Source organism: Puma concolor, chromosome A1 (assembly GCF_028749965.1).
Source record: "Puma concolor isolate L17-30 chromosome A1, mPumCon1.1.hap2, whole genome shotgun sequence".
NCBI lineage: Eukaryota > Metazoa > Chordata > Mammalia > Carnivora > Felidae > Puma > Puma concolor.
This window is the reverse complement of record NC_141667.1, coordinates 87,495,928-87,521,556: the sequence shown is the minus strand read 5'-3', so window position 1 is coordinate 87,521,556 and position 25,629 is coordinate 87,495,928. Positions and strand designations below refer to the sequence as shown.

Below are 25,629 nucleotides of genomic sequence, written 5' to 3'. Positions count from 1 at the left end.
TGGCTTCTTTTGCCCAGTATTGTTTCTAGTGTTCACCATATCTTTGCCTGTCGTAGATATTTCACTCTCTTTACTATATAGTTAGTCCAGAACTGCTGCAGGGGCGATTGAGATAATAATTGCTGGATACTTGTGACTGCCCTAAAACAACTACCTGGGTTCTGCCTTGGTTGATGATTTTTACAAACAGTATTACTTGTACTTTTTTCCCAAAGTACTGCCAAGCTGTCATCTTATATAAATATCCTAGTTGAGTTATTGGAGAGGGAATAAGTAAAGAAATAAGAACTAGTGAATTTTCGAAAAGGGAGAGCTTTAAAGAAATAGTCATGATTATTGATACATAGTAATATAATTGGAGCTTCATGTTGTTATTTTCATGAAAAAATCTGTAAGACTTGCATATGATATTGTTCCTGCGGAAGAATACTTTTTTTTGTATATCCTTTGCATTAATTATTGGCGTAAAACTATTTGGTCTGTGAAAACTTTTGTTGAATTCTCACAGCTTTATTTGACTCAAGACGCATTTCTAACAGATTAAGCCTTGATTTGCTCAAACAACAGTAATAGAAACAGTTTAAAAAAATGTGACTGAATTGAACTGTTCCATTCTTAGATGTGCAAGGAGATTTTAAAATTTTCTGGAAGAAAAATCTATATAAGTATACACTCACATATACATAAACACATACACACACATATATACACACACATGTACAAGATATCCTTTAGTGTAACATATCTTACATCCCAGCGATTAGATTCCGTTTTCATATCAGAAAAGAGCTTTCATTTGATTATATTTGCTTTATGTATTTTATTTATCTAATAAAACCTCTTAACAAAATTTTTCCACTTTCTGAATCACACTTTGTAATTTGGTACAGGATAGTAGTGGATATTGTCATGTTTAAACCCATTTCTAATTTCAGGGCCTGGAATGCTGAGGATTGGGGCAGGAATGAATGGCAGTGACAGATTTACAGGTTTGATGCAGGATGTGAGGTCCTATGAGCGGAAACTGACTGTTGAAGAAATTTATGAACTTCATGCTATGCCAGCCAAGAGTGATTTACATCCTGTTTCTGGATATCTGGAGTTCAGACAAGGAGAAACTAACAAATCATTCATTATTTCTGCAAGAGATGATAATGAAGAGGAGGGAGAGGAATTATTCATTCTTAAACTAGTCTCTGTATATGGAGGAGCTCGCATTTCTGAAGAGAATACTACAGCAAGATTAATAATACAAAAAAGTGACAACGCCAATGGCTTGTTTGGTTTCACAGGAACTTGTATCCCAGAGGTAAGTAGTGCGCTTGGGGGATTTTGGAGTTAAAAGTTCACTGTAGGTAGATTTGTTTGGGGGTAGACTTTCTTTGATTTGGTAAATGTGCTTAAGTATCTACTCTAAGCCCAGAAGTATGCTAGAACAAGTGGTTGCAAAAGTAAAGTATAAGGTCCTTGCTTTTATAAGTTCACAGTTTGAATTAGAAGCTTTATCAGCTGATAGAAGTAATAACAAATTAACAAATGAAACTTGAGCAATTATCTGTAAAGTTAATGTATTTCACAGAAGGCCTAGAATACTCCACATGTAATGTACTTTGTCTACTCTTTGGATACTACATAGGTAAATGAAATAATACATATTGAAAGCTTCTATGAATAATAGTAATTGAAACTTTATTAAAATATGATTTTTTGAGTTTTTTTTTTCCACATGTGAAATGTATGTGTGAGTAGTTACAACATTCTTCCATGTTGGGTGTAATGCCTTCCTTATCACCCTTCTTGGCCAGCTTTAGTTCATTAGGCTGTTTTACTGTCCTTATCAGTTCTTTCCAGGTTTTCAAAGATCTCTAATCATCTTGGTTTCCTGTTCAGTAACGTGAGATCTCATGACACCACTTCACAGGTGTTGACTGTGACAACAACAGCTCCATGCCCATGAAAGAATGCCAAGTAACAAGAGTCTTTTCCTTTGCAAGTTGATGCTTGTAGATTTAGAAGGGCTTTTTTGTAAATTGAAGCAATTAAGAAAACCATGAATTAATACCAGGTGAAAAGCAGTCTCCTGGTCATAGGCCCGATTTAGCTCAAATTGGGGAGCCTAGCTCTCAGGAGTGTCTTACTGCCCTTCTCAGCTCTTTAGTTTGGTGATAATCATAAGAGATCTTCAAATAGTGGGCTTTTTCTATACCAGAAATACCCGAATATCTTAGACTGAGGAGGAGAAATGTCATACAAATCTGTAATTTAAAAAGAATTGTGTTTATCTATAATGATAATACTTAAAAATGTTTTTTAAATGTTTATTTTTGAGAGAGAGAGAGAGAGAGAGAGCATGAGTGGGGAAGGGGCAAAGAGAGAGGGAGAGACAGAATCTGAAGCAGTCTCCAGGCTCTGAGCTGTCAGTGCAGAGCCCTACATAGGGCTCGAACTTGTGAACTGTGAGATATGATCTGAGCCGAAGTCGGATGCTTAATGGACTGAGCCACCCCTGCGTCCCTATAATGATAATAGTTTTAAATAGATATTCAATCATTAAAGAATTTTACACGTTAAGTTTTTTTTTTTAATTTTTTTTTCAACGTTTATTTATTTTTTTGGGGACAGAGAGAGATAGAGCATGAACGGGGGAGGGGCAGAGAGAGAGACGGAGACACAGAATCGGAAACAGCCTCCAGGCTCTGAGCCATCAGCCCAGAGCCTGACGCGGGGCTCGTACTCACGGACCGCGAGATTGTGACCTGGCTGAAGTCGGACGCTTAACTGACTGCGCCACCCAGGCGCCCCACACGTTAAGTTTTTGATATGCCTTTCTGACAATCCATAATACAGTGGCAACAAATATTAGTTATTATTCTCACCACCCAATAAGGTTAAGAACTGAGGGTTAGAGGACCTGAAAAAAATAACCTAACTTGAATTAAGTAAGACAGGATCAAATACCTGGTTCAAGGCTTGGCAGTTACCAACACTAAATAAATATGAGTTTTACTTTTTTTTCTTCTAAGATACAGTGGGAAGAACTGAAATTTGAATCTGTCGTGTGACTTCTAACCTTTGTCTTTCCCCCTGTGTTTTTAATATCATCATCTCTATTTTTAAAAAGACAGGTGGCTTCCATCAGACCGTGAGAACCATTAGGGTACCATGTAAAATCAGTTTCCCTTTAATTCCTTTTATGACTCAGCACCTGCCTATGGCTCTAGCTTCTTGGTCAGTATGTTGGTCAGACTCCTCTTTGATCAGTATGTTTCAGTCACACTTGCGTGTTTCAATTACAGTCTCTGGGCATCAGGGCTTTCTTTGTAGCCTCTCTATTTGGAACACTCCCATTCTAGATCTTCAGAATCAGTCATTCAAATCTCAGTTTTAAGACCTTTTCTCAGTGAAGACTTTCTTATTTAAAGTAGCCCCCCCTTCCTTCTCCCAACCAGTTTTTCTCCATCCTTTCACCTAGTTTTAATTTTTCAATAATATTTATTACACTCTTAAATTCCCTTTGTTATTTATAAGTTCATATATTTATTGGCTAGCCCTTTCCACCATATGGATGAAAGAACCCTGAGTGTAATAAGGTCTTATTGTTCATTATTGTATCTCCCAACACCTAGAATGGAATATAGTAGGTACTTAATACGTCTTTGTTGAATTTACGAATGTATTCTAATAATTAAGACCTAAAAAGGCATATACTCCAAACAACAAACACATTTAGGTTCAGTTAGCTGCATAAACAACCAAACTGGAAAAAAAATACATAAATGTTAAAAATCTGCCCCAAGTGAGGAATAGTTTTTGATTGTTTTTCTGGCTTTGTGGGCTATGATAGTGAGTTTTCAATGCTGGAGTTTTCAATGCTGGCTTGTCTTACAAGTCCCACTGATAGATTGCATTGGTGTGGGTTTGCCCCCACTTAGTTATATAGCTTTGCCTGTTCATAGAAATCTCAGAATTTGAACAGGACCAGTCAAGTCTTTAATTGGAGAAGAGAGAACTTCGCAATGTAGGCCGCAACACCTATACTATTAGAACTTCTGGAAAGAAAAAGAAAACATTCTCCAAGCCCAAAGGAGAGAGAAATAGAATATATCTATATTGGAAAGAGTCAAATTTAGACAGTAAAGGGAAGTGTTGAGTCTAAAAGAACATTGGAATCTCAGGAATATTATAGAATTTGCGTTTCTGAAATTATTAAGACTATAAGTATAGAATTCTTTCATCTTTTCATCTTTTTTTCATCTTTTCATATTTCTCCTAAGGAGTAATATGAAGTATTTTTATCATCATCAGTAATACTAATTGATTGCTTGCTGAAGTTGTAATTCAAAGTGCAGGTAGATCAACGGGTTCTAATGTATTAGAGTACGATTTTACATTTGCAGCTCAACTCTAAAAAACTACCACTTGTCAAATTGGTATAATGTGGAGGAGGAATATCCATAACTATCTGCCAAGACTGTTTAAATCCTCCTCCTTTCCCAGTTACATATCTGTGTGAGGATGGATATTTTCATATATTTCAACCAAAATAACAAGTAGCAACAGAGAAATTGATTGCAAAAGGAGATATGAGAGTCTAGCTGTCTTCCATTAAGCTAGACATTAAAAGAGATTTACAGAAATTTAAACAATGCCCCTCTGTCACTAATTTCTTTTGTTTTGGAAAATACAGTTGTTTCACATAAAATATGTTGCTTATGTTAGCACATAATGAGTTTATTATTGCTATTTTAAAATGAGTTACTATATCAATATTTAAATTCTTTTCAATTTTAATTTGTAAAATGGTAAATATCAGCAGATTTCACTAGCATAAGCTAAAAGCTCCTTGGGGTTCTTAAAAATTTTTATGAGTGTTCAGGAATTAATGAAACAAAATTATGTGAGAACCCCTGGTTTATTCTATGCTTGGAATTGTCTGCAGGGTTTAAATTTTATGGCTATTTGCTTCATTTTCAGAAATAAAAACCACTGTCACTTCCATAGATTCTTCTCTATTGTGTTATTGTGGTGACATTGAAAAGTTAATTTTTTTCTTATCCCTTCAAAAATGTTGAAGGCAATAGCGATCTTTAAAGACTTCTCTATGAGTTATGTTATGCTTTTACATTTTCATAGATTCATATGAAATAAAATAATATGAAGGTTAAAATGAAAGTATAATCACATCTTAAATAATGAAAAAATGTAGAACATGACATAGTCTATACTTGGCATATTGAAAGAGATAATAATTATTTTGTGATTTGTTACCGCCTAGCCTGGTACGCCATCTTGTTTGTACTAAGTAGCAGGTGCTTAATAAATTGTAATTGAAAGAATGAATAAACCTGTATGTAGTGGAGAGCCCTGATGGGGCCATGCCAAGTAGTTCTCTGTATTCCAGGTGGTGTCTATACTGAACAGATGACTGAGTTTTGTTGGATCTGTAGCATAGCAACCACATTCTCATGTTTTCCACCCATATTTTGGTATTCTGTGTATTCTTTAATGTTACTTTCTCTGCACCTTATTTTGGCACTATTTTTGTATGTCCTATAGTCTTGTACATCAGATAATTATAAAGTAATGAGATTACTTTTCGTAATGATTCATAGAACTTCCTAGTTTCATTATTTTATTTTTATAACTAATACTTGGATTAAATTTTATATTTATGAACTCAGCCTAAGAATAGATTTAGAGATATTTTGAGAGGATCTTTGTAAAACTGAGAATATTATTTAACTTGGACTGTGTTTCTTTTTAAGTGCCTGCCATATGTTATGTGAATAGATTCCTTTAGATATAAGTGATATTGATATAATCTGATATCATAGATCTTCACCCAAGCGTGAAACAAAATAAAAAATTAATTGGGTGTGTAATTATTAGGTGTTAGCTTTAATCTTCTACTCCAATACAGAAAGCCAAATTATGGCTCAGTGCATTATTTTTTTCTGGGAAAATATGTTTCAAAAACTTTTCTGGTTGTTAACCTTTATAATTACTCTTCTGTAGTTCTGAAGATTGAGAACATTTCTGATTCAAAAGAGGAAATAGTAGTGGCTACTGCTGTTTATTGTGAAAAACTGAGTGATGGTGGTTTTTGATGATTACTTCTTGATGTTATGCTTCTCGTATACTGGCCTAAACGTTTGCTCGTATCCTGATTCCAAAGTCAGTTAGTTGAATATTTTAATAGAAAAAATATTTTAACTGTTTATTCTCCATATCTTCATTATTTTCTGGTATTAATAATTCCTTCATCTGGTTCAGTATTTCCCAGGGATTGTGCATGATGACCTTAATAAGAAATGTCTAATGCGTATTCCTGGGCACCATTACTGATTGAGGACTCCATTTCTGAATCAGAATCTCTGGCAGGGAGATGAGATGGGAATCAAAACCCTGAACTTAAAAAATCTTTTTAAATGGAAAATTTCATACATACATAAAAATAAGAGAAGACAGAATAATGAACCCCAGTGACCCACCACCTAAGCGTCAACATTTATCAGACTTTGGCCAATTTCATCTCCTTGTTTTGGGCTGAAGTCATTTTTAAAGCAAATCTCAGACATTGTGTCATTTCTCTGTAAATTCATAAGTATGAAAAATGGATTTTTACCAAGCATTCGAGGTGATTTTTTTATGGACCTTTGACATTTGAAGCTTCTTCCCTAATTAGAGATTTATAGTTTACTTTATTGAATAAATTGTTAATATGGATAGGCTTTTTCTTTAAAAAAGAAACTGAAAATAGTAGCTGATAGATTTTGATTAGGGCTTTACCAAATGAAAGCATGGTTAAATAGCTTTTCCCTGTGTGATTCCTACAAGTAAAAAGCTCCTTTCTTAGTCCTGGGTGCTGCCTGGTAATGCTCATTGACTTAGTAAGTAAGTAGTTGTAAGGAAATATGTCAGAGTCCCGAGTGCATCTTTGGATCTATTTCATTTTTGTCTCCTGCTAAAAAGGGAAAATTTGAATATTCATATGTTGGGATTAATGGCTTATTAATATAGCTCATTCAAAGTGTTCATTCTGGTTAAAATTTGGGGCAAATGTGTTCCCATTGTGATAGGAATCAAAATGTGTAGGGATTTACTTTTTTCAATACGTAAGCATATATATTTCTTGATAAAATGGGAATGTAGCATTTTTTTTTGGAATTGTGTATGTATCTGTATGTTTGTTAAGGATAAAAAATTTAAAAATTTTTTAGTACTTAATATATTCCTGTAGGTACCTTCTAAGACATTTGTTTAATCACCCAGATCCATTAGACATTATGATATTCATTTTCAGAAGAAATCACTGAGACTGAGATGTTTGATAAATGGTAGCATGAAGAGGCTTAGGAATGTTTGACCTTAAAGCCATATACTCTTTTCATCACACATTTATGTACCAGTGGCTGTGATGAAAATGCTGATGTAAATGTCTAGGTGGCAGGTGGGAATTAAATTAGATGTGTATTGAGCACTTGGGTGTCTCTTCTGTTTCCCCTTCTCTCCAGCCTCAGGATTGGAGCACCCCACCTTCAGAGCAGTCAGTTTTTCCATCATGTGGTAGTTGGGCTCCTAAAAATCACTGCAGTATGCCAAACTGGATGAGGAAAACACAGAACTTAAGGAAATGATGGGTTAGGAGAACACTACTCAAAAACTTGGTCAGTGGCATGTAAAAAGAAAGGTAGGGAATCGATAAAAAAAAGTTTCACACAATAAATGTGAAATACTCATATACTACAAGAAATATGGTGTATACCTAGGGAAAAACCCTTGTTTGCTTGAAGAAGCAAGTAGTACACAGTTGCAGGTTGTGTATTCTTGTGAAGTGAGAGGAGGGTTCTCTGACATCCAAGGGAAAGTTGCCACATTAGATGCAGTTAAGTGTGGCTAGCAACACACGTGTTGCACTGAGGCAGCTGATAGATGTTTCAGGGGTGTTTGTGTGTTTCCACATGACTTGTTTCAGGTCAGCACAGTTTTCTGTGTTCACCATGTTTCTTATAGATGAAATCACATAAGCAGATGTGAAGTCCACATAACAGATTATGGATTATTCACATTATGCTCTCTGATAGGTCAGTTGCATTGGAACAGTTTTGTGATTTCAAAACCAGTGTTATAGCATAACTGACCATACTTGATCCTTTTCTTTACATCTATAGTTACTTCTCTTGTCATCTCTTCCAGTCTTTAAGTAGCATTTATATAATGTTATATGTATATACCATTTGTATGTGGCCTTAAATACCATTTATATGTTGCTGCCTCCCAAATTTATAATGTCAATCCTGGCCTCTCCTCAAAATTCCAGACTCATTTTTCTAGCTGCTCACTTGACACATCTCTTGGATATGTAGACATTTCAAACTGAGCTTATTTAACAGTCAACTCTTGGACCTTTACTGTAAAGCTTGTAACTAACTGTTGGAGGTGGAAAAATCAAGCCTGCTTTACACAAGCCTGACGTGTCTTGATGTATTGGTGCTTGCTGAAAGTGGGCTACCAGCACTCTGTTGCTCCATTCGGGAGTGGCTCTGAAGGATGAGGACAGAGCAGTAAACAGCCAGCCCACTTAGCTAGTCATTTTATGTGGAGGGAGAAATGGTCTGAAGGTATGAAGTACATGTTTGAGCAGTGCTAATGACATAGTGGTCTGGCAGGGACTTAAATTCATCAAGACTAGAGACAAGAAAATTTGGGGAAGAGTCATGTTAATAGATAAAAGGATATGGGCACTAAGTGTAAGGGGACATTTCCCAAAACACTCTCAACAACTGGGAAATTGGGATGAGGCATCCACTGGATGTCAACTAGACTCTTCACTGCCAGCACAGTGCCATTAACAGTAATGGCAGGAATCAAGGCTATGCATGTGCCTAACAACATGAGCTCTCTCTTATTTTTTTTTAAGTTTATTTATTTATTTTGGGAGAGAGAGACAGACAATCCCAAGCAGGCTCCATGCTGTCAGTTCAGAGCCTGGTGTGGGGCCCGATCCCACCAACCAGGACTTGATCCAATGAACCAGGACCCAATCCCACGAACCATGAGATCATGACTTGAGCTGAAATCAAGAGTAGATGCTTAACCAACTGAGCCACCCCATTATGAGCTCCCTCTTAACAAGATGGATCTAGAAACTCTTGCTGCTGAATGCCCAAATAGCAAGCAGCAAAGACCAAAGGTAGTTGCTTTCCAATAAGCTCTTTAGTGGTAGCTTGATCCCAATCTGGCTGTTTTACTCCAGAGTGAGTAATTACTGGAATTAATACTTACCTTAGCTAATGAGTTGTTGTTGTTGTTATTGTTATTATTATTATTATATTGGAATTAATGTTGGAGTTATATTATTATTATATTGGAATTATTATTGGAATTAATACTTACCTAATGAGTTTATGTTCTTAGTAGATCTACCAGACCATCATCTGAAGGCTGAAAAAATGCCTGCTGTGTCCACTGGGAAGCCTGCCTCAGAGGGACTTGTTTTATGTGAAGGAGGTGTAACAGTGGGCACACAGTCCTAGGATTCCCTGCCCTTACTATAAACCACATCACCTGAATCCGCTGGCTTACTACAATAATGGGATGGCCTGATAAAGACTCAGCTAAGGTGCCATCTCAAGGACCACATCTTGTAGGGTGGGGGTGCTCTAGTATGTATCCAGTGGCTGATAACTGGTCAGTGTCCACAGTACCTAGGCTACATGGGCTCAGGAGACAAGAGGTAGAAAGTAAGAGTGGCCCTGTCTCCATCACTCCCAGTCACCAATTGCTAGAATTTGTGTTTCTCATTCTCATGCTTCAGGTTCTGCTGGATTATAAGTTCTGGCTCTGTCTAGGTGAGGGGCTGTCCACCAGGAGTCGCACTGAAGGCTCTGCTGAACAATACCTGTAGTTTTGGGCTTCTCATTCCAGGGGCCCTGCAGGCAAATAAAAGAATTATAGTATTGTCCCAGAAATACTTGGTCTTGTTTACTATGAGGCACTAGGGTTGCTGTTACCCTTTGAAGTAGAGGTATTGATGGTTGGTGAAACTCAGGATTTCTTGGTGCTTCCACGCTCATTGATAACTATGTTGACTATTGCCTTTTTGTGAATACATTTTAAATCTTTTCTTTCCAGCCCCAGTGTTGGCACCAAAACGACTCTATCTTATGCTGACAGAGGTGATCATGATTGACATGAAAAAGAGTGACATCATCTAAATTAGAACTTGTATTTTGAGTTCTATTCCTTTAGTTTTGGTTATTTTTTCTATGAATTGTATATATGCTTGCTAACATAAAAATAAAATTGAATTAAAAGACTGAGAATTTAAGAGCATCAAGACTTTATTCTAAAAGATCTAACTTCATGTAATTTTTAAGCATTTATCTTGTGTTTAGATAAAAATATTTTCCATGTGAAAAATACATACAGACATGTGTATACATGTATATATGTATACATATGTATACATATGTATATATGACTATCAAAAAGTATTGAGCATAATAGAAAATGCCCTCCTTGACCTGACATTTGTCTCCCCATTTGTTTCTCAAGGCTCTCGCCACTTGTCACTTTGTGCTGTCCTCAGAATGATTTCATAAAATCCACTCTATTACTTTTTATGTCCATGCCTAGAATGTTCTCCCTCATGTCGTTTTCTACCCTCTACCCCACACTTCTATTCCCCATTTGGCTTGTCTGTGTTCAACTTCTAAAACTTTGGGTTTGTCTTCCTTTTTAGATTTATCCGAGACTGTCGGATAAATTTTTTTTAATAGATGTTTTGTACCATAGCATGCAGAAAAGTGGCTGGCATATATGAAGTATTAATGAATGAATTACATGTACCGTTAACTGATTATAATTGTTGTAATTTTCATATTTTGCATTTTTGTATTTTTATAAAATCTCTAAAAGTGTGAGACAAAAATGCATGGTTTTGAGTATTTCTTAGCAGTCATAACTATGTCTGGAGGAATGGAGAAGCTTCCTCAGAGTGTTAGAAAGTTACAGAATTAAGTTTATGGTAATTACATGAAAGCATTATAATTTTATCACTGACTTAAATCGGTCTGTTTTTATAAATAATTTATGCTCAATTTCAGATTGCAGAGGAGGGATCCACCATTTCATGTGTGGTGGAACGAACCAGAGGAGCTCTGGATTATGTGCATGTTTTTTATACCATCTCACAGATCGAATCTGAAGGCATTAATTACCTTGTTGATGATTTTGCTAATGCCAGTGGAACTATCACGTTCCTTCCTTGGCAGAGATCTGAGGTAAACCCTACCTTCCTTGTTTCCTTGAAAGTCTCCTGGAAAGCTTTTCCTGTTTGTTCTGTAATTTATTTGCAACTTCTTGCTGTTTAAGCGATGTAAAGTATTCAAGTAATTAGGTAAATATCATCGTCTAAAATTTTTTTTATTTATTTATGCAAAATAAAAACTAAAGGTTTTGAATGATTATAGTATTAACGTAGTTTTATAGTTTTATATCTTCTTTAATTCCTGTATAATAAAAATGGTATAACTTGAAGGTTTGTCATTGTGGGTTTTGTTGTTGTTGTTGTTGTTGTTGTTGTTGTTATTACTACTGATACAATGGGAAACTGCAGAGATCTTAATGGTACTCTTCTAATCAGCCAATGAGGAATTCTTATAACTATAATCTCACTTTGTTTTTAAACATGGAAAAAATGAGGTTGTTTTTCTTTGTTTTGAAAGTACAAGTGATCTCAAGTTTTATCAAAACTTTCCATGAACTATCGTCTCATTTCTGAATAGGTGCTCCAGAAATAAATGGCACTTCTTGTAAGTGACATCGAGGTGAGACTGTGTCCTCTACCAGAATTAAAAAAAATTTTTTTTAATGTTTATGTATTTTTGAGAGAGAGAGGTAGAGCACAAGCGGGTGAGGGGCAGAGAGAGAAGGAGACACAGAATCTGAAACAGGCTCCAGGCTCTGAGCTGTCAGCACAGAGCCCGACGCTGGGCTCGAACTCACGAGCTGTGAGATCATGACCTGAGCCAAAGTTGGATGCCCAACTGACTGAGCCACCAAGGCACCCCCTCTATCAGAATTTTTTAAAACATTCTTCTAGTCTACCATATTAGAATATTCACATCAGTATAATTTTTCATTAAAAATGTAGGTAGCTTATATGTCATTAGTGACACATAGTAAAATAACTTAAGGCTTGCAAATATAATCTTTGAGGAAATATCTAAGGGATTTAGGAGTTAATTGGTTGGAAAAGATAAAATTGAGGGAAGACTTAAAATATGCTTAAGATTTAAAGAGTTAACACTAAAGAATGATCAAATCTCTATAATTTGGGGAAGAAGGAGATTAAATAGTTTATAACAAAAATTCTTCAATAACAGGCTGCAGATAGATCCATGGTAAATATTTTGCTGATTTTTTGGTAAAGTGAGGAAAATTATGAAAACTAAGCAAGTTTTCATAAGGCTAACAATGCTATTTAAAGAACTGTATTTTAGGGGCGCCTGGGTGGCGCAGTCGGTTAAGCGTCCGACTTCAGCCAGGTCACGATCTCGCGGTCCGTGAGTTCGAGCCCCGCGTCAGGCTCTGGGCTGATGGCTCAGAGCCTGGAACCTGTTTCCGATTCTGTGTCTCCCTCTCTCTCTCTCCCCCTCCTCCGTTCATGCTCTGTCTCTCTCTGTCCCCCCAAAAATAAATAAACGTTGAAAAAATTAAAAAAAAAAAAAAAGAACTGTATTTTAATCTGATGTCTTTTTCACTACTTTTCTGGATTTAAAGTATTCTTTTTTTTTTACTCAAGTAATAATGGTGGCATTATAGTAGTCACTTTTTTATGTTTCTACTTGGAAAACAGAGTTGATCCTCCAGATTTTCCTTGGGAAATTTACCAACTATGAAGTGAAAATATAACCAGAAACCATTGTTTTATAAACACATTTTGGAAGAGATAAGAGTCAATCAGATTTTGGAAAATAATCTCTTGCGAAGTTATATTTAAAATATTTTCTTCTATAATTTTTAGTTTCTTCAAGCAATAAGTGATCTTTTTTGCAAAATAGTAACATTGACTAGTGGGGTTGGTTTATAATACCATGTCTGCTAGATCCACACCAACCACTTAGTCTTACAAAGCCAGTGATAGGTAACTGTGAGGTCACTAATGCTCCATAATTGTGCTTTCTAGCACAAACAGTAGTAAGGTAGCCTCAACTTTGCTGCTGCCTTCCAACTATCTTGGGAGTCAGCTAACTAAATATACACATCTAATCACATCTAAAAACCTAGCTGCGAGGGAGTTAGGAAAGTGTGTGTGTGTGTGTGTGTGTGTATTTCCCTAAAGTACAGGAAAGTATACTGGAAATGTGTTTTTCAGTATTTTTTTTAATGGGCTGTTAGTTGTGAAATAAATTAAACAACTTATGATGAAGAGTTTAAAAATAGAATGGGGATGCCTGGGTGACTCAATCAGTTGATGGACTTCAGCTCAGGTCATGATCTCACGGTTTGTGAGTTTGAGCCTTGCATCAGGCTTGCTCCTGTCAGTGCGGAGCCCGTTTCGGATCTTCTGTCCCCACTCTCTCTCTGCCCCTCCCCTGTTTTCCCTCTCTCTCAAAATAAAGAAATAATAGTTAAAAAAATAAAAATAGAATAGAAAATAGCAGAGTGTATAACATATAGTAAATAAAGTAAACGTAAATATTATTTTTGTTTACTGTGTTACCATGTAAAAATACATTTATTTATACCTTGATAGGGCCTTCAGTTTCAAACCCTTCATTTCACTAAAATGAATGACTACTTTGGTGTGCTTTAACCCTTTAAAAATATTTGCTGCTTAATTTTGCATGTACATCGTGATGTTTTGGTGTTACTTTTTATAGCAACATTTGTTAGCTTGCTTTGTAGGGGCAAGATATCTGAAATCTTCAGACTGCATATTGTTACTTTTAGTGTAGGAACAACGACATGATTTGGGTAGTAGGTATCATTTTTGCCCTTCCCCTTGAGTATTTTGGATGTGCCATATGTTAATTTCTTATTTAAAATGTTGATTAAAATGAACATTAAAACCAAATTCAGACCTACTAAATCAAACTCTTAAGAAAAACTACATTAAAAAAAAGTCCTCCAAAAGGTTTTAGCCCAAAGATTAGTACTTTGGAGATTGCATTTGGAGTGAGAGTGCATTGTCAGAATGTTGTCACCCTTCTTTCTGGGAGAAACCAGGAAGGCCTCTTCATTCCTTTCTGTTCTCCACTTGCTATGCTAAGTGAATCATCAGGGTCTGGGTCTTCTATCTCTAGAACAAATCTCAAATCCATCTGTTTTTCTTCATCTCCACTGTCACTGCATTATTCAGAATCTCATTCTTTCTCGTCATTCACCTCCTGTCTCAGCCCCTAGCATCCTTTCTTGCCCTGTCCACTCTGTTTATACTCTGCCCTGGTACTGAGTCTAAAACAAAATTCTCATTTTGTCCGTTTCCTGCTTATGATTCTTCCATTCTCTCCACTGCCTGTGGAATGAAGTCCAATTTTTTTTTGGCATTTGAAAATTTATTACTGTCATGTTTTCACCATCAAAACTTAAGATCTTGGTCTTTCTTTCTTCTCTTTGTGTAAGGCCAATAGAGAGACACTGGCTACTTCACCAATCTTAAAACAAACTCCAGGAATGTTACCAACAGCATGACCTTTGTGACCAAATCCAACAACCAGAACTTCATCATTTTCCTGGAACAGAATCAACAGTTTACTTCTGGTGTCAGCAACTATCACTAAAAATACCCGTTCATTACATAAAAAACTGGGAGAAACTATGTTAAGAACAGAAACTACAATAGACTAAAACTCTTACCTCAGTAAAATTCAACCATCTTTGGATACAAAGGCTGTGATTTTTTTTTTTTTTTTTTTTTTGCCGTGCTTGATCAGCTACACCCTGACATACTTCCTGATGGCAGAATTTGGCTGTTTGGCTCCGACCCCTGTTTTCCAGCATAACTCCCTTTGCATGGGTCGTGTCTTCAAAAGTATTGGCCTTCAGGGCTGTGCCCAACTGGGCTTTCTTGTACTGATTATGGCACTTCCATCTTGCCCATCCTGCTGGTGCTGTGGGCCTGAGAGTCAAAATTTTTTTTAGTGTTAGCATAAAAGGTCCCTTTGAACTGAGCTAATTATCTGTCTAGCCTTATCTCCCACACCAATGATGGTGGTCTAATTTCAGTTTCCCTGTATGCCTTATTCTTTCACACTGGGTTCCTCTACAAGTGCTGTTTCTTTTACTCAGAATGTCCTTCCCGTTATTATTTACAACCACAACTAACACATTAAGACACTTAAAACGTGTCTGTTGTAAAATCGTTAGTAGGTAAAGTTGGTTGTTCTTTTTATGTGTACTTTGTGCATAACCCTATTATGACATTTTACATTGCATTTGATCAATTAATATCTTGTTACATTTTTAATATATGGAATATATTAATTAAATACTATAATAACTATATTTAATGATTCAAAACCAGACCAGTAACCTACTAACTAGCAGTTTACATTGTTTTAAATGTTTTCCTCGTCATCTCTTTCCTACAATAGCCCATGAGCCTCTTTGGGATTGGGGCATTTTCCAATCTTGGCACATTGTGGGTGTCACGGCATGCTTATTCAGTTAATAAAGGGAGGGGAATTGTTTTTTCACTTCAGATTTTGACTTAAATTTTGTAGAGCTTGGCTGAGTTATTGCTACTTTTTTGGAAAGATTACTTACACCAGATTTTCAAAGTCCGTTTTGAATCTCTTTTTAAAAATGCTACTACTAAGAATGTCAGGTGTTCCTTAGGCAGGAACTAGACATGTATATGTTGTCCGTTCAACTGCCCCCTGCACATCCCATCAGATAACATGCAGTTCCTTATTTATGAACTTTGTACCCTGAGGTTGGTCATACCACTGTCATTGGTACAAGCAATATATGATATTACATTGATACATTAATATGTATGGTATGATGTTAATACATCAATATGGTATTTTCATTTTATTTATTTTATTTTACTTATTTTTTATTTGAGGGAATGTGAGCAGGAAAGAGGGGCAGAAGGAGAGAGAGAATCCCAAGCAGGCTCCACACTCAGTGCAGAGCCCAACGTGGGGCATGATCCTCTGACCCTGGGGTCACAACCTGAGCTGAAATCAAGAGTTGGTTACTCAACTGAGCCACCCAGGTGCCCCTCAATATGATATTTTTAGACAGAAAGTGTTCATACTCGGCACCCATTATTGTTTAAGAATTCATTTCTCTGGTTCTTCTCTGTCTGTGTTTTAATGTTTATTTTTTTTTTTTTTTATTTTTTAAAAAAATTTTTTTTTTCAATGTTTATTTATTTTTGGGACAGAGAGAGACAGAGCATGAACGGGGGAGGGGCAGAGAGAGAGGGAGACACAGAATCGGAAACAGGCTCCAGGCTCTGAGCCATCAGCCCAGAGCCTGACGCGGGGCTCGAACTCACGGACCGCGAGATCGTGACCTGGCTGAAGTCGGACGCTTAACCGACTGCGCCACCCAGGCGCCCCGTTTTAATGTTTAATAAATAGATCATGTTAGGTGTTGTCAGTACAGAGCCTGCTTGGGATTCTCTGTCTCCCTCTCTCTCTGCCCCTTCCCTGGTCACCTGTGCATGCATGCTTGCATTCTCTGTCTCTCTCTCCCTCAAAAGTAAATAAACATTTTTAAAAAAGGAAGTGGATCATGTTAAATAGTAACTTCAATTAAATATAATTTAATTGGCTATTTTATTTTTTTCTGGTAAGTGGTAAGTAATTTCTGTATGCCTCATTGCTTCATGCCTCTGGATTTTTACATTTATAGGTTCTGAATATATATGTTCTTGATGATGATATTCCTGAGCTTAATGAGTATTTCCGTGTGACGCTGGTTTCTGCAATTCCTGGAGATGGGAAGCTGGGATCCATCCCCACCAGTGGTGCAAGCATAGACCCTGAAAAGGAAACAACAGATGTCACCATCAAAGCTAGTGATCACCCATATGGTAACCAAGCCCTCCTGGAAGAAGAATGCTCTCTTCTCCGGGTATATTTGGTCTAGTTAAGAACTTCTGAAGGGATATTTTGCAAATGATTGCAATTGAACTTCTTTGGGTCCTCTAACTTGTGGGCTCTTGAAATTCTAAGCTGCCATTTTGAGGGACATTGTTTATAAAAGAAAATACAGGGGCGCCTGGGTGGCGCAGTCGGTTGAGCGTCCGACTTCAGCCAGGTCATGATCTCGCGGTCCGTGAGTTCGAGCCCCGCGTCGGGCTCTGGGCTGATGGCTCGGAGCCTGGAGCCTGTTTCCGATTCTGTGTCTCCCTCTCTCTCTGCCCCTCCCCCGTTCATGCTCTGTCTCTGTCCCAAAAATAAATAAACGTTGAAAAAAAAAAATTAAAAAAAAAAAAAAAAAAAATACAAAGATCAATTTCTGAAGTTTACAAATATATTTTGAAAGGTATATACAGGATTATTTAAAACAAAAAAAGTACTTTCATTCATGGCTTTCAAAAATTTTTTATTTAAAAAATTATCTTCTAGTGATATGTTAACAACTAATTAATTGAAATACTTTGTAATTTATATTTTACTGGCTTAAAGAAGTGAAGTTATCACTGTCTGTTTATATAATTTCTTTTTGTGCTGCAAAGTGATAATTTTCTTAATTGTGGAGTTATCACAGATATCTGTCCTAACAAATTGAGACTGTTATTCTATATTGAAAATTAATAGTTTTGTGGGGGGGGGAATAAAGCAAGAAAAACTAGTAAGAGTTCTGTGTAGGGAACCTGAGAGGCTCTTGAACTCTGATTTTACAGTTAAATTTTTCTTAAATGGGTTGCAAATCCTTTAGGGAGGCATTTATTATGTTCTGCTCTAAGTTTAAGAATGAATTCTAGAGACTCAAATATGAGATTCTTTGGGTAGAGACAAAGAAAATTTTAACTTATATTGAAAACTTAACACATTCTGTGTCAAAAGCATGTTAATCAAATCTTCACTGAAGTCTTTCTAAATGAAAGCTCCCCGAATTTTATTCTGGTGGCCAAAATAATTGTGCAAGATTGTTTCAGATGAATTCTGAAGATGTTTCAGAAGAAATTCTTCCACAGATCACTGGGGTCAGAATGGCTCTCTCTGTGTCTTGCAGGCTTGCTGCAGTTCTCCACAGGGCTGCCCCCTGAGCCTGAGGACGCGATGACCCTGCCTGCAAGCAGCATGCCTCATGTCACCGTGCAGGAGGAAGATGGAGAAGTGAGACTATTGGTTGTCCGGGCACAAGGACTCCTGGGGAGGGTTCTGGCGGAATTTAGGACGGTGTCACTGACAGCATTTAGTCCTGAGGACTACCAGGTAAATCACTTAATCCTTTGGAAGCCATATTTATCAAAGAGACTCAGTCCTTCCCTTTTGGGAGTGGAAGAGACTTGCACTGGTCCCCTGTTATACTCAACCAGCAAAATAAGTGCTGATGGATTGCTCTCTAGCCTGTTGATTTCTACAAATTCAAGTACTTCAGTCCTTTAACGCCTGACACTTAAGTAGCTCTCAGACTGATAATTTCTCTTGTGTCTTATATTTGTCATAGTGTTCACTTGTATTACTTATTTTAATGTCACAGATTTTGATATATAGGGTATATATTTAAAATTCTATTTCTTAAACGTTTTATTTTTTTAATATTTTAAAAAGTTTATATTTTTGAGAGAGGGAGAGAGAGAGAGAGAGCGAGCAAGCACCAGTGGAGGAGGGGCAGAGAGAAAGGGAGACACAGAATCTGAAGCAGGCCCCAGTCTCCGAGCTGTCAGCACAGAGCCTGATGTGGGGCTCGAACTCAAGAATTGCGAGATCATGACCTGAGCTGAAGTTGGATACTCACTTGACTGAGCCATGCAGACACCCCTCTTTCTTCAACATTTAAAAATTTTTTAATGTTTATTTATTTTTGATAGAGAGAGCGAGTGCATGAGCAGGGGAGGAACAGAGAGAGAAGGAGACACAGAATCTGAAGCAGGCTCCAGGATCTGAGCTGTCAGCACAGAACCTGACTTGAGGCTTGGACTCACAAACTGTGAGATCATGACCTGAGCTGAAGTCAGACACTCAACTGACTTAGCCACCCAGGTGTCCCTTAAACATTTTAAACCCTCTTGTATGCTTCCATCAAACAGGTCCAAAATTGTAAAGAAATTGTATATCCATGTCATCTCCATTTGAATTATATTTTTCTCCAAGTGAGAAGTAGTGTGGCACTGGCAAACAGAAGCTTGGGATTTTGAGCTGGACCAGACTGGGTTTCAACTGGTCTTCTAAATGTGTGACCTTGGGAGCCTCAAATCTTCCTAACCTTAGTGTCCTTATCATTAAGAGGAGACCATGTCTACTGGGCAGAATTGCTCTGAGGATGGATGGCAGCATTTTAAGTGTCATGTACTATACATGGCACATACACAGTGACATTGTTACCGCTGCCTGTTCTTATTATCACCAGTAATTGTTCATATTAAGCAAATGCTCATGATTTCTTCTTGGCTGTACTTCTCAGGATGTATTTTCTATCCTTCAACATCTTTATTTTCCCAAAGAGTCCTCTTTTTAAAATTTAATATTAGGGGCGTCTGGGTGGCTCAGTCGGTTAAGCGGCCGACTTCGGCTCAGGTCATGATCTCGCGGTCCGTGAGTTCGAGTCCCGCGTCAGGCTCTGTGCTGACAGCTCAGAGCCTGGAGCCTGCTTCAGATTCTGTGTCTCCCTCTCTTTGACCCTCCCCCATTCATGCTTTTTCTGTCGCAAAAATAAATAAACGTTAAAAAAATTTAAAATGTAATATTAGTTTCCCTCCTTCTTCCTAATAAGACCTGCACAATAGTTTGGAGTTCAGTAATTTGTATATAGTTTTCTGTTCAAACCTCAGAAACCTTGCCTAATTGAATTCAATTAATTTTGGCTGTAGTCCAGTGGGCAAAGTTTTCTCAGATTTCTTCTTTCTTAGACTCTTTTTCTTGGGCAAGTTCTATTTCTCTTGCCTTGACATTTATTGTATCTTTAATTAATTTGATATATAACATATTCCACAAGACATTACAGCTTAGCTTAATATTCTCTGCATTCTCTTAAAGAAATACTTTAGTCCTTATATTGGTGGTCTCCAATTTCCAGTTATTCTGGAAATCCCCAATCTCCAGTTGGATTATCATTTTCTTTAATAACCAAAACAAAATAAAGCAAAACCTATGCCCCTATATTTCATGACAGTCAGAAAACTACTACCCTTGAAGACATTTCTGATGATTTTTAGGGTACTTGGATATCCTGTTTGTCACTGGTTTTCACTTTGAACTGTAATCTTTGCTTTTCCCTGAAAACCTGATAACTTCTTCACTTCTCTATGATGGGTTAGCTCTTTCTGGTCTGCATTAGCATATAAAAGCAAGACTTTTTAGGCTGTGTGTGTGAGTATGCAAGTGTCTGGGGAAGGAGGGAAAGTGCCAGGAGGGATCCTCTACTGAAGAGGAGACAATTGCATATCAGATATCACTGTTCTTAAGCTTATTCTCATATACTGAGGTACACGTGGTCCCCACCATCCAGGTGCTTACTCCCAGCTCTTGAGAATGATATTAAATAGCTAATTAATGACTGAATCACAGTTACAGAAATGTTCAAGGTTGGTACTATGGGAGAGAAGTGGATATTGACATAGGGTAGTGGAGGTGGCCTTTTTTTGGGGAAGTGATACTTATGCTGAGTTCTGAAGTTTAAAGAGGAGAAAACTAGCAAACTGGATGAAGTGGGAGGGAAGAACTACTTGAGATCTCATGGTAAAATGGCATGAGTAAAATGGTTAAATGGTCCTAATGAGGAGCAGAAAGAAGACCAGTGTTTCTGGAATGTGGACAGATAGGTGTCATGATAAAAGATAAGGTAAACAAGGGCCTGAATCTTCCTAGGCCTTAGATCTTATGCTGTATTTGTGCCTTATATTTTAATAGCAAGGAGAAGTAATTGAAAGGTGTTATATATTTATGAAAGATTATGAAACTGAACTGGGAAGAATGGATTGGAAGATATAGGCACTGGATGCAGAAAGGCCAGTAAGGAGTCCATTTTCTAGAACAAGGCAAAAGGTGTTAGTATTTTGGACTAGGTAGATCATGGTGTAGATGTAAAGAAGTAGGTGGGCTCAAGAAGTGTGTCAGAGTTGAAATGGCAGGACGTGAAGGTTGTTTATTGTAAGGGATAAAAAGAAGAAGGTGTCAAAAGTGACCCCCTAGTTCCGGGCATGAACAACTTGCTGCTATATAATTTAGTACTGTGGAGAGGATTGGATAAGGCATAGATTTTTTTAAGGGAAAATTGTGACTTAAAAATTCTGACAGAAATTATAAGAAAACTTTGAAGTAGGCATTAAGATTTAAGTTTAGATACAGGGGTTGGAGAGAGGAATTTAAGAGTTGGGAGCATATAAATAATATTAAAAGCCTAAGCCTATGGTATCCTTGTCTAGAGAGAGTCTAACAAACAGCAGTTTTTAGAGGTCATAAGGAGACTGTTAAAATCAGTAACGAATACTAAAAAGGATGAGTTAGAAAGGTAAGGAAAAATGGCGAGTGTGATATGGAATACCAGAGAAGAACATATTTCTGGAGAGTTAATGGCTAATTGTGTAGGATATTACAAAGGTCAAGTTAAGATGGTTTCCTTAGACAGTCAAATATTATCTCTGTTGTTAACACTTGTAGAATTACTCTATTGACGATTACCCTCTAGGCAAAGTTAATTACTTCCTTCTTGAGCAAACTATATGTATTTTACAGCTGTTGTTATTCTATTTGAATTATTATATTACACAGTTAACATTCCTGATAGAATCTTCTCCATCTCGCTAGAGATTTGTCTTGGTTATTTTTGAATTCCACGCATTTAAAATGGTGCCATTGTACATGCTGTGCATTTGGTAAATATTTTTAAAAAGTAAAATGGGGCGCCTGGGTGGCGCAGTCGGTTAAGCGTCCGACTTCAGCCAGGTCACGATCTCGCGGTCCGTGAGTTCGAGCCCCGCGTCAGGCTCTGGGCTGATGGCTCAGAGCCTGGAGCCTGTTTCCGATTCTGTGTCTCCCTCTCTCTCTGCCCCTCCCCCGTTCATGCTCTGTCTCTCTCTGTCCCAAAAGTAAAAATAAAAAAACGTTGGAAAAAAAAATATTTTTAAAAAGTAAATAAAGGAATAAGTAAATTGGTACTTGGGTTTCTTAATTTAGCTTTAAGGCCATTAATAGCTCCTGAGAATGTAATATAGTTTGTCCATGCAAACTAACACTAGAAAAATTTGAATAACTTTAAGGTGTATTCTCATGTCTTGAGGGGACAGTGTTTTTTTTTTTAAGAGATAATGAAGATGGGAGTAAAAAAGGACCGTAAGACTTTGAATTTAAATAACTTTTTGTTTTTCCTGTAGTATGTGAACTTTTGTGATGGGAGATCTATCTGTATGATGAATTGCAGTTGCAAGTACAGTCAAGAAAATGTTAATGCCCAATAGACTGATATTTATTGTTTGGAGAAATTCTCAGAATGAAAACACCAAAATGCTGTTGTTAGGCACTGAGTAATTATATTACTCAATGATATAATTTGAATAGGTCTAAATATACTTGTCAAGAGACATGTGCATTGAATTAATTTAGGAATTTGTGGTTTTCACATATTCAGATATCTCATTTGCCTTGACTATCTTTTTGATGAATAGCTAAACAAGAGAAATAAAAATCTATCTGCTTTATTTAGTTGTGGAGAATATTTGTTTAGAATTTGTATTGAACACTGTCCATATCCACCTAAGGATTTTGAGGTTTATATTCTTACTATGTTATTCTGTTTCAGTATTAACAACAATGTGGGACATAGTAGATACTCATTGTGCACATTAATATTCAGAATAATTATAATCTAATGGATAAATGTTTTGTTTGTATTTCAGAGTGTTTCTGGTACCTTAGAATTTCAACCAGGAGAAAGATACAAATACATTTCTGTTAACATCACTGATAATTCTGTCCCTGAATTGGAAAAATCTTTTAAAGTTGAGTTATTGAACTTGGAGGGAGGAGGTAAGCTGGTGACTCAAAAGTGTCATATATTTGCTTGTCCATTCACCTTGATGATAGTAGATTCTATTAAGGAAATGCAATCCTTTGAATCAATGTAACATTTTTTTTTAAATGAGTGAATTATTAGTTTTTGGAAAGAGCACCCTGAAGATTAATAATTACTAATATACTAATAATTGTATGGTAGGCAGTTTCTGATGGAGAGTCCCTTTCTTTTATTGGTAAAAAGAAAATTTCCATCTTTCCACATAAAGTTAGAATATTGGTTTTAGAAATCAATATTCAACTCATAGTTTTATTTACATAGACTTTTGCTGTGAGGTTGGTTAATTCTGAGTTAATATTTCTAACGTTTATTATAAGGACCCCATCTGTTCGTATTGTTTTTTCCCCTTTTATTACCCATTGGTCCTTTCCTAAAGTAGATGTGCTTTTAGCATGAAGTAGTATAATTGTTCTCATTCACCAAATCATAGTTGTCATTTGTAGAAGGGACCCCTAAAATCACATCTTTCCTTTCTCCCAATTTTGGATTTTCATAGTAGCTCCTTCAGAGCTATTTCCACATGTAGCCCAGGTAAAAACTAGTCCTTTCAGTTAATTTATTATGAGGTGATTATCAATAAAACAGGTCAGCAGTACTTTGTCTTCAATTATGATATTCAAAATCTCCAATTTTCATAGATTTTTGGAGTCAGAATTCATTTTGTGGCAAAACCCATCTGCACTGGAGAGAGGCTATTTATAGTCTTTATCCCATTTGGATGAACTATTTATATAGATTTCTTTGCAGAAGTGTTAATGTATTTGATATTCAGGTACTGCTTGGGGTGTTATAGAATATATATGATGTGCATCATATTCCCTTTATAAATGTAAGAAATTGAGAGTTGGTATGGAATCAGCAGGACATTTTCTTCCGTTACAAAACATTGTATTATCATCTTGTTATTATCTTCATGTTTTAGTGAAGAAAGTTACAATACTGTATAAGCCATCCAAAGGGAGAGATTGAGTAAAATAGAAATATTAAAATTGTCTTTTACTGTGTAATGAGACTTTGGAGTAAGTATGCAGAATTTCCCCACATTTCCTTTCCCTGTGTTCACAAAGCCCAGGGTGAAAGCAAAGGAGGCCAAGCCAGGAAAGGGACTAAATAGTGCCACAGGTTGGTTGACTGCATAGAACAGTATAAATATGCTGAATGGCCTTTTTTGGAGAGCAACATGTAAAAATGCCAGCTTTGTTTGTCCTCCAGAGACAATTACTCGCATGTCTGAATCATTATTTTCATGACAGGACTTCATTAATTAGAGGTCACTATAAAACAGGTGAAAAGTTGTTCTTTGTATCACTTGTAGCTAATAGTACGTGTTTAATAGAGAAAATGTTAGTGATCATTATTGATTAGTAAGTAATATTAAATATCTTCAGAAGTAATATTTGTCAGCATAGTGATTTTATGTAGAAACTTCTCCCCATATGTTTAGAATATGCACTGTTCTGTTACATGTTAATTGGGCATGGGTACTCATTTGAAAACCAGTCTTGCATTCTCTTAGTAAGCAATAGTGGCAGACAGTCTTCATTTTCCCCTCAGTGAGTTGGGATCGGAGGTAAAGGGATCTAGGTACCAGCTTCTATTCCCTGAGTCATAGCTAGGGACTGCCTAAGAAGTGCAGTATTGTGGGGAGTTAAATTCTTTTGATAGCCACCCACATAGATATTTTATGTTATTCAAGGTACATTGGTGTTGAACTTCACCATCTCTCGTGATGTGTAGGTAATATAGGGGGTGCACTGGATATTCCCTAAAATTTATTTTGTCTCTTAAGTCTCTAAGGTGATTTCAGATGTGTGATGTTGTAAATTCTCATGTCTAGTGTATCCCATTCCTGTTGGGAAGAACAGAAGAGCAGGGCAGATTTTAAAATAGCATGTCAGTCAGGCATATAGGTATGGATGTGGACTTTCTTCTCTTACTCATCTTCTTTTCTACTGCTACCATTACTACCCTTCCTTTCTTCTTTGTTTGTAAACATTTGATAAATTAATGAGGGGGGTATAATATGTATTGGAAGTGAAGGTAATACTACTTTCTCTTTATCATAGTCTTTACATATTGCTGAAGTACTTTATTCTTTATTTGTTTGGTCTTTACAACAGTTCTGTACAAAGCAGCACATTTTATAGGTGAGAAAACTGAGATACCAAGAGGTTTAATGACTTGCTGAAGGTTTTCCAGTGGGTATCTCTCACAGCCAGGTGTGAAGTAGAATGTTTTACACCACTTGCCGAGGCTTCTTTCTACCATGTCAGTGGCAAAAGGGTGCTCAAATCTGAGGATGGAAAATAAAGTGGGAATTTGAACGTATGGCTGGAGGGAAACGTTGGGCGCATTTCCCTAATTTTGAGTTTGATTCTTGTGAATGGTAAGGTGACTCTGTCATAGTCGTATAGGCCTAACTGT

General features: G+C 36.7%; 1 protein-coding gene across 4 annotated transcripts in view; it reads left to right on the top strand.

Moving 5' to 3' along the window:
* ADGRV1 (adhesion G protein-coupled receptor V1) overlaps window positions 1–25,629 on the top strand; it is a 567,138-nt gene that overhangs the window by 80,545 nt on the left and 460,964 nt on the right. For all 4 annotated transcript variants that reach the window (XM_086696839.1, XM_086696829.1, XM_086696845.1 and 1 more), the window contains exons 21-25: window positions 936–1,309; window positions 11,109–11,285; window positions 16,876–17,056; window positions 18,205–18,407; window positions 23,030–23,159. In XM_086696839.1, the coding sequence (XP_086552965.1) occupies window positions 936–1,309; window positions 11,109–11,285; window positions 16,876–17,056; window positions 18,205–18,407; window positions 23,030–23,159 (1,065 nt within the window). The remainder of the gene's footprint in view (window positions 1–935; window positions 1,310–11,108; window positions 11,286–16,875; window positions 17,057–18,204; window positions 18,408–23,029; window positions 23,160–25,629) is intronic.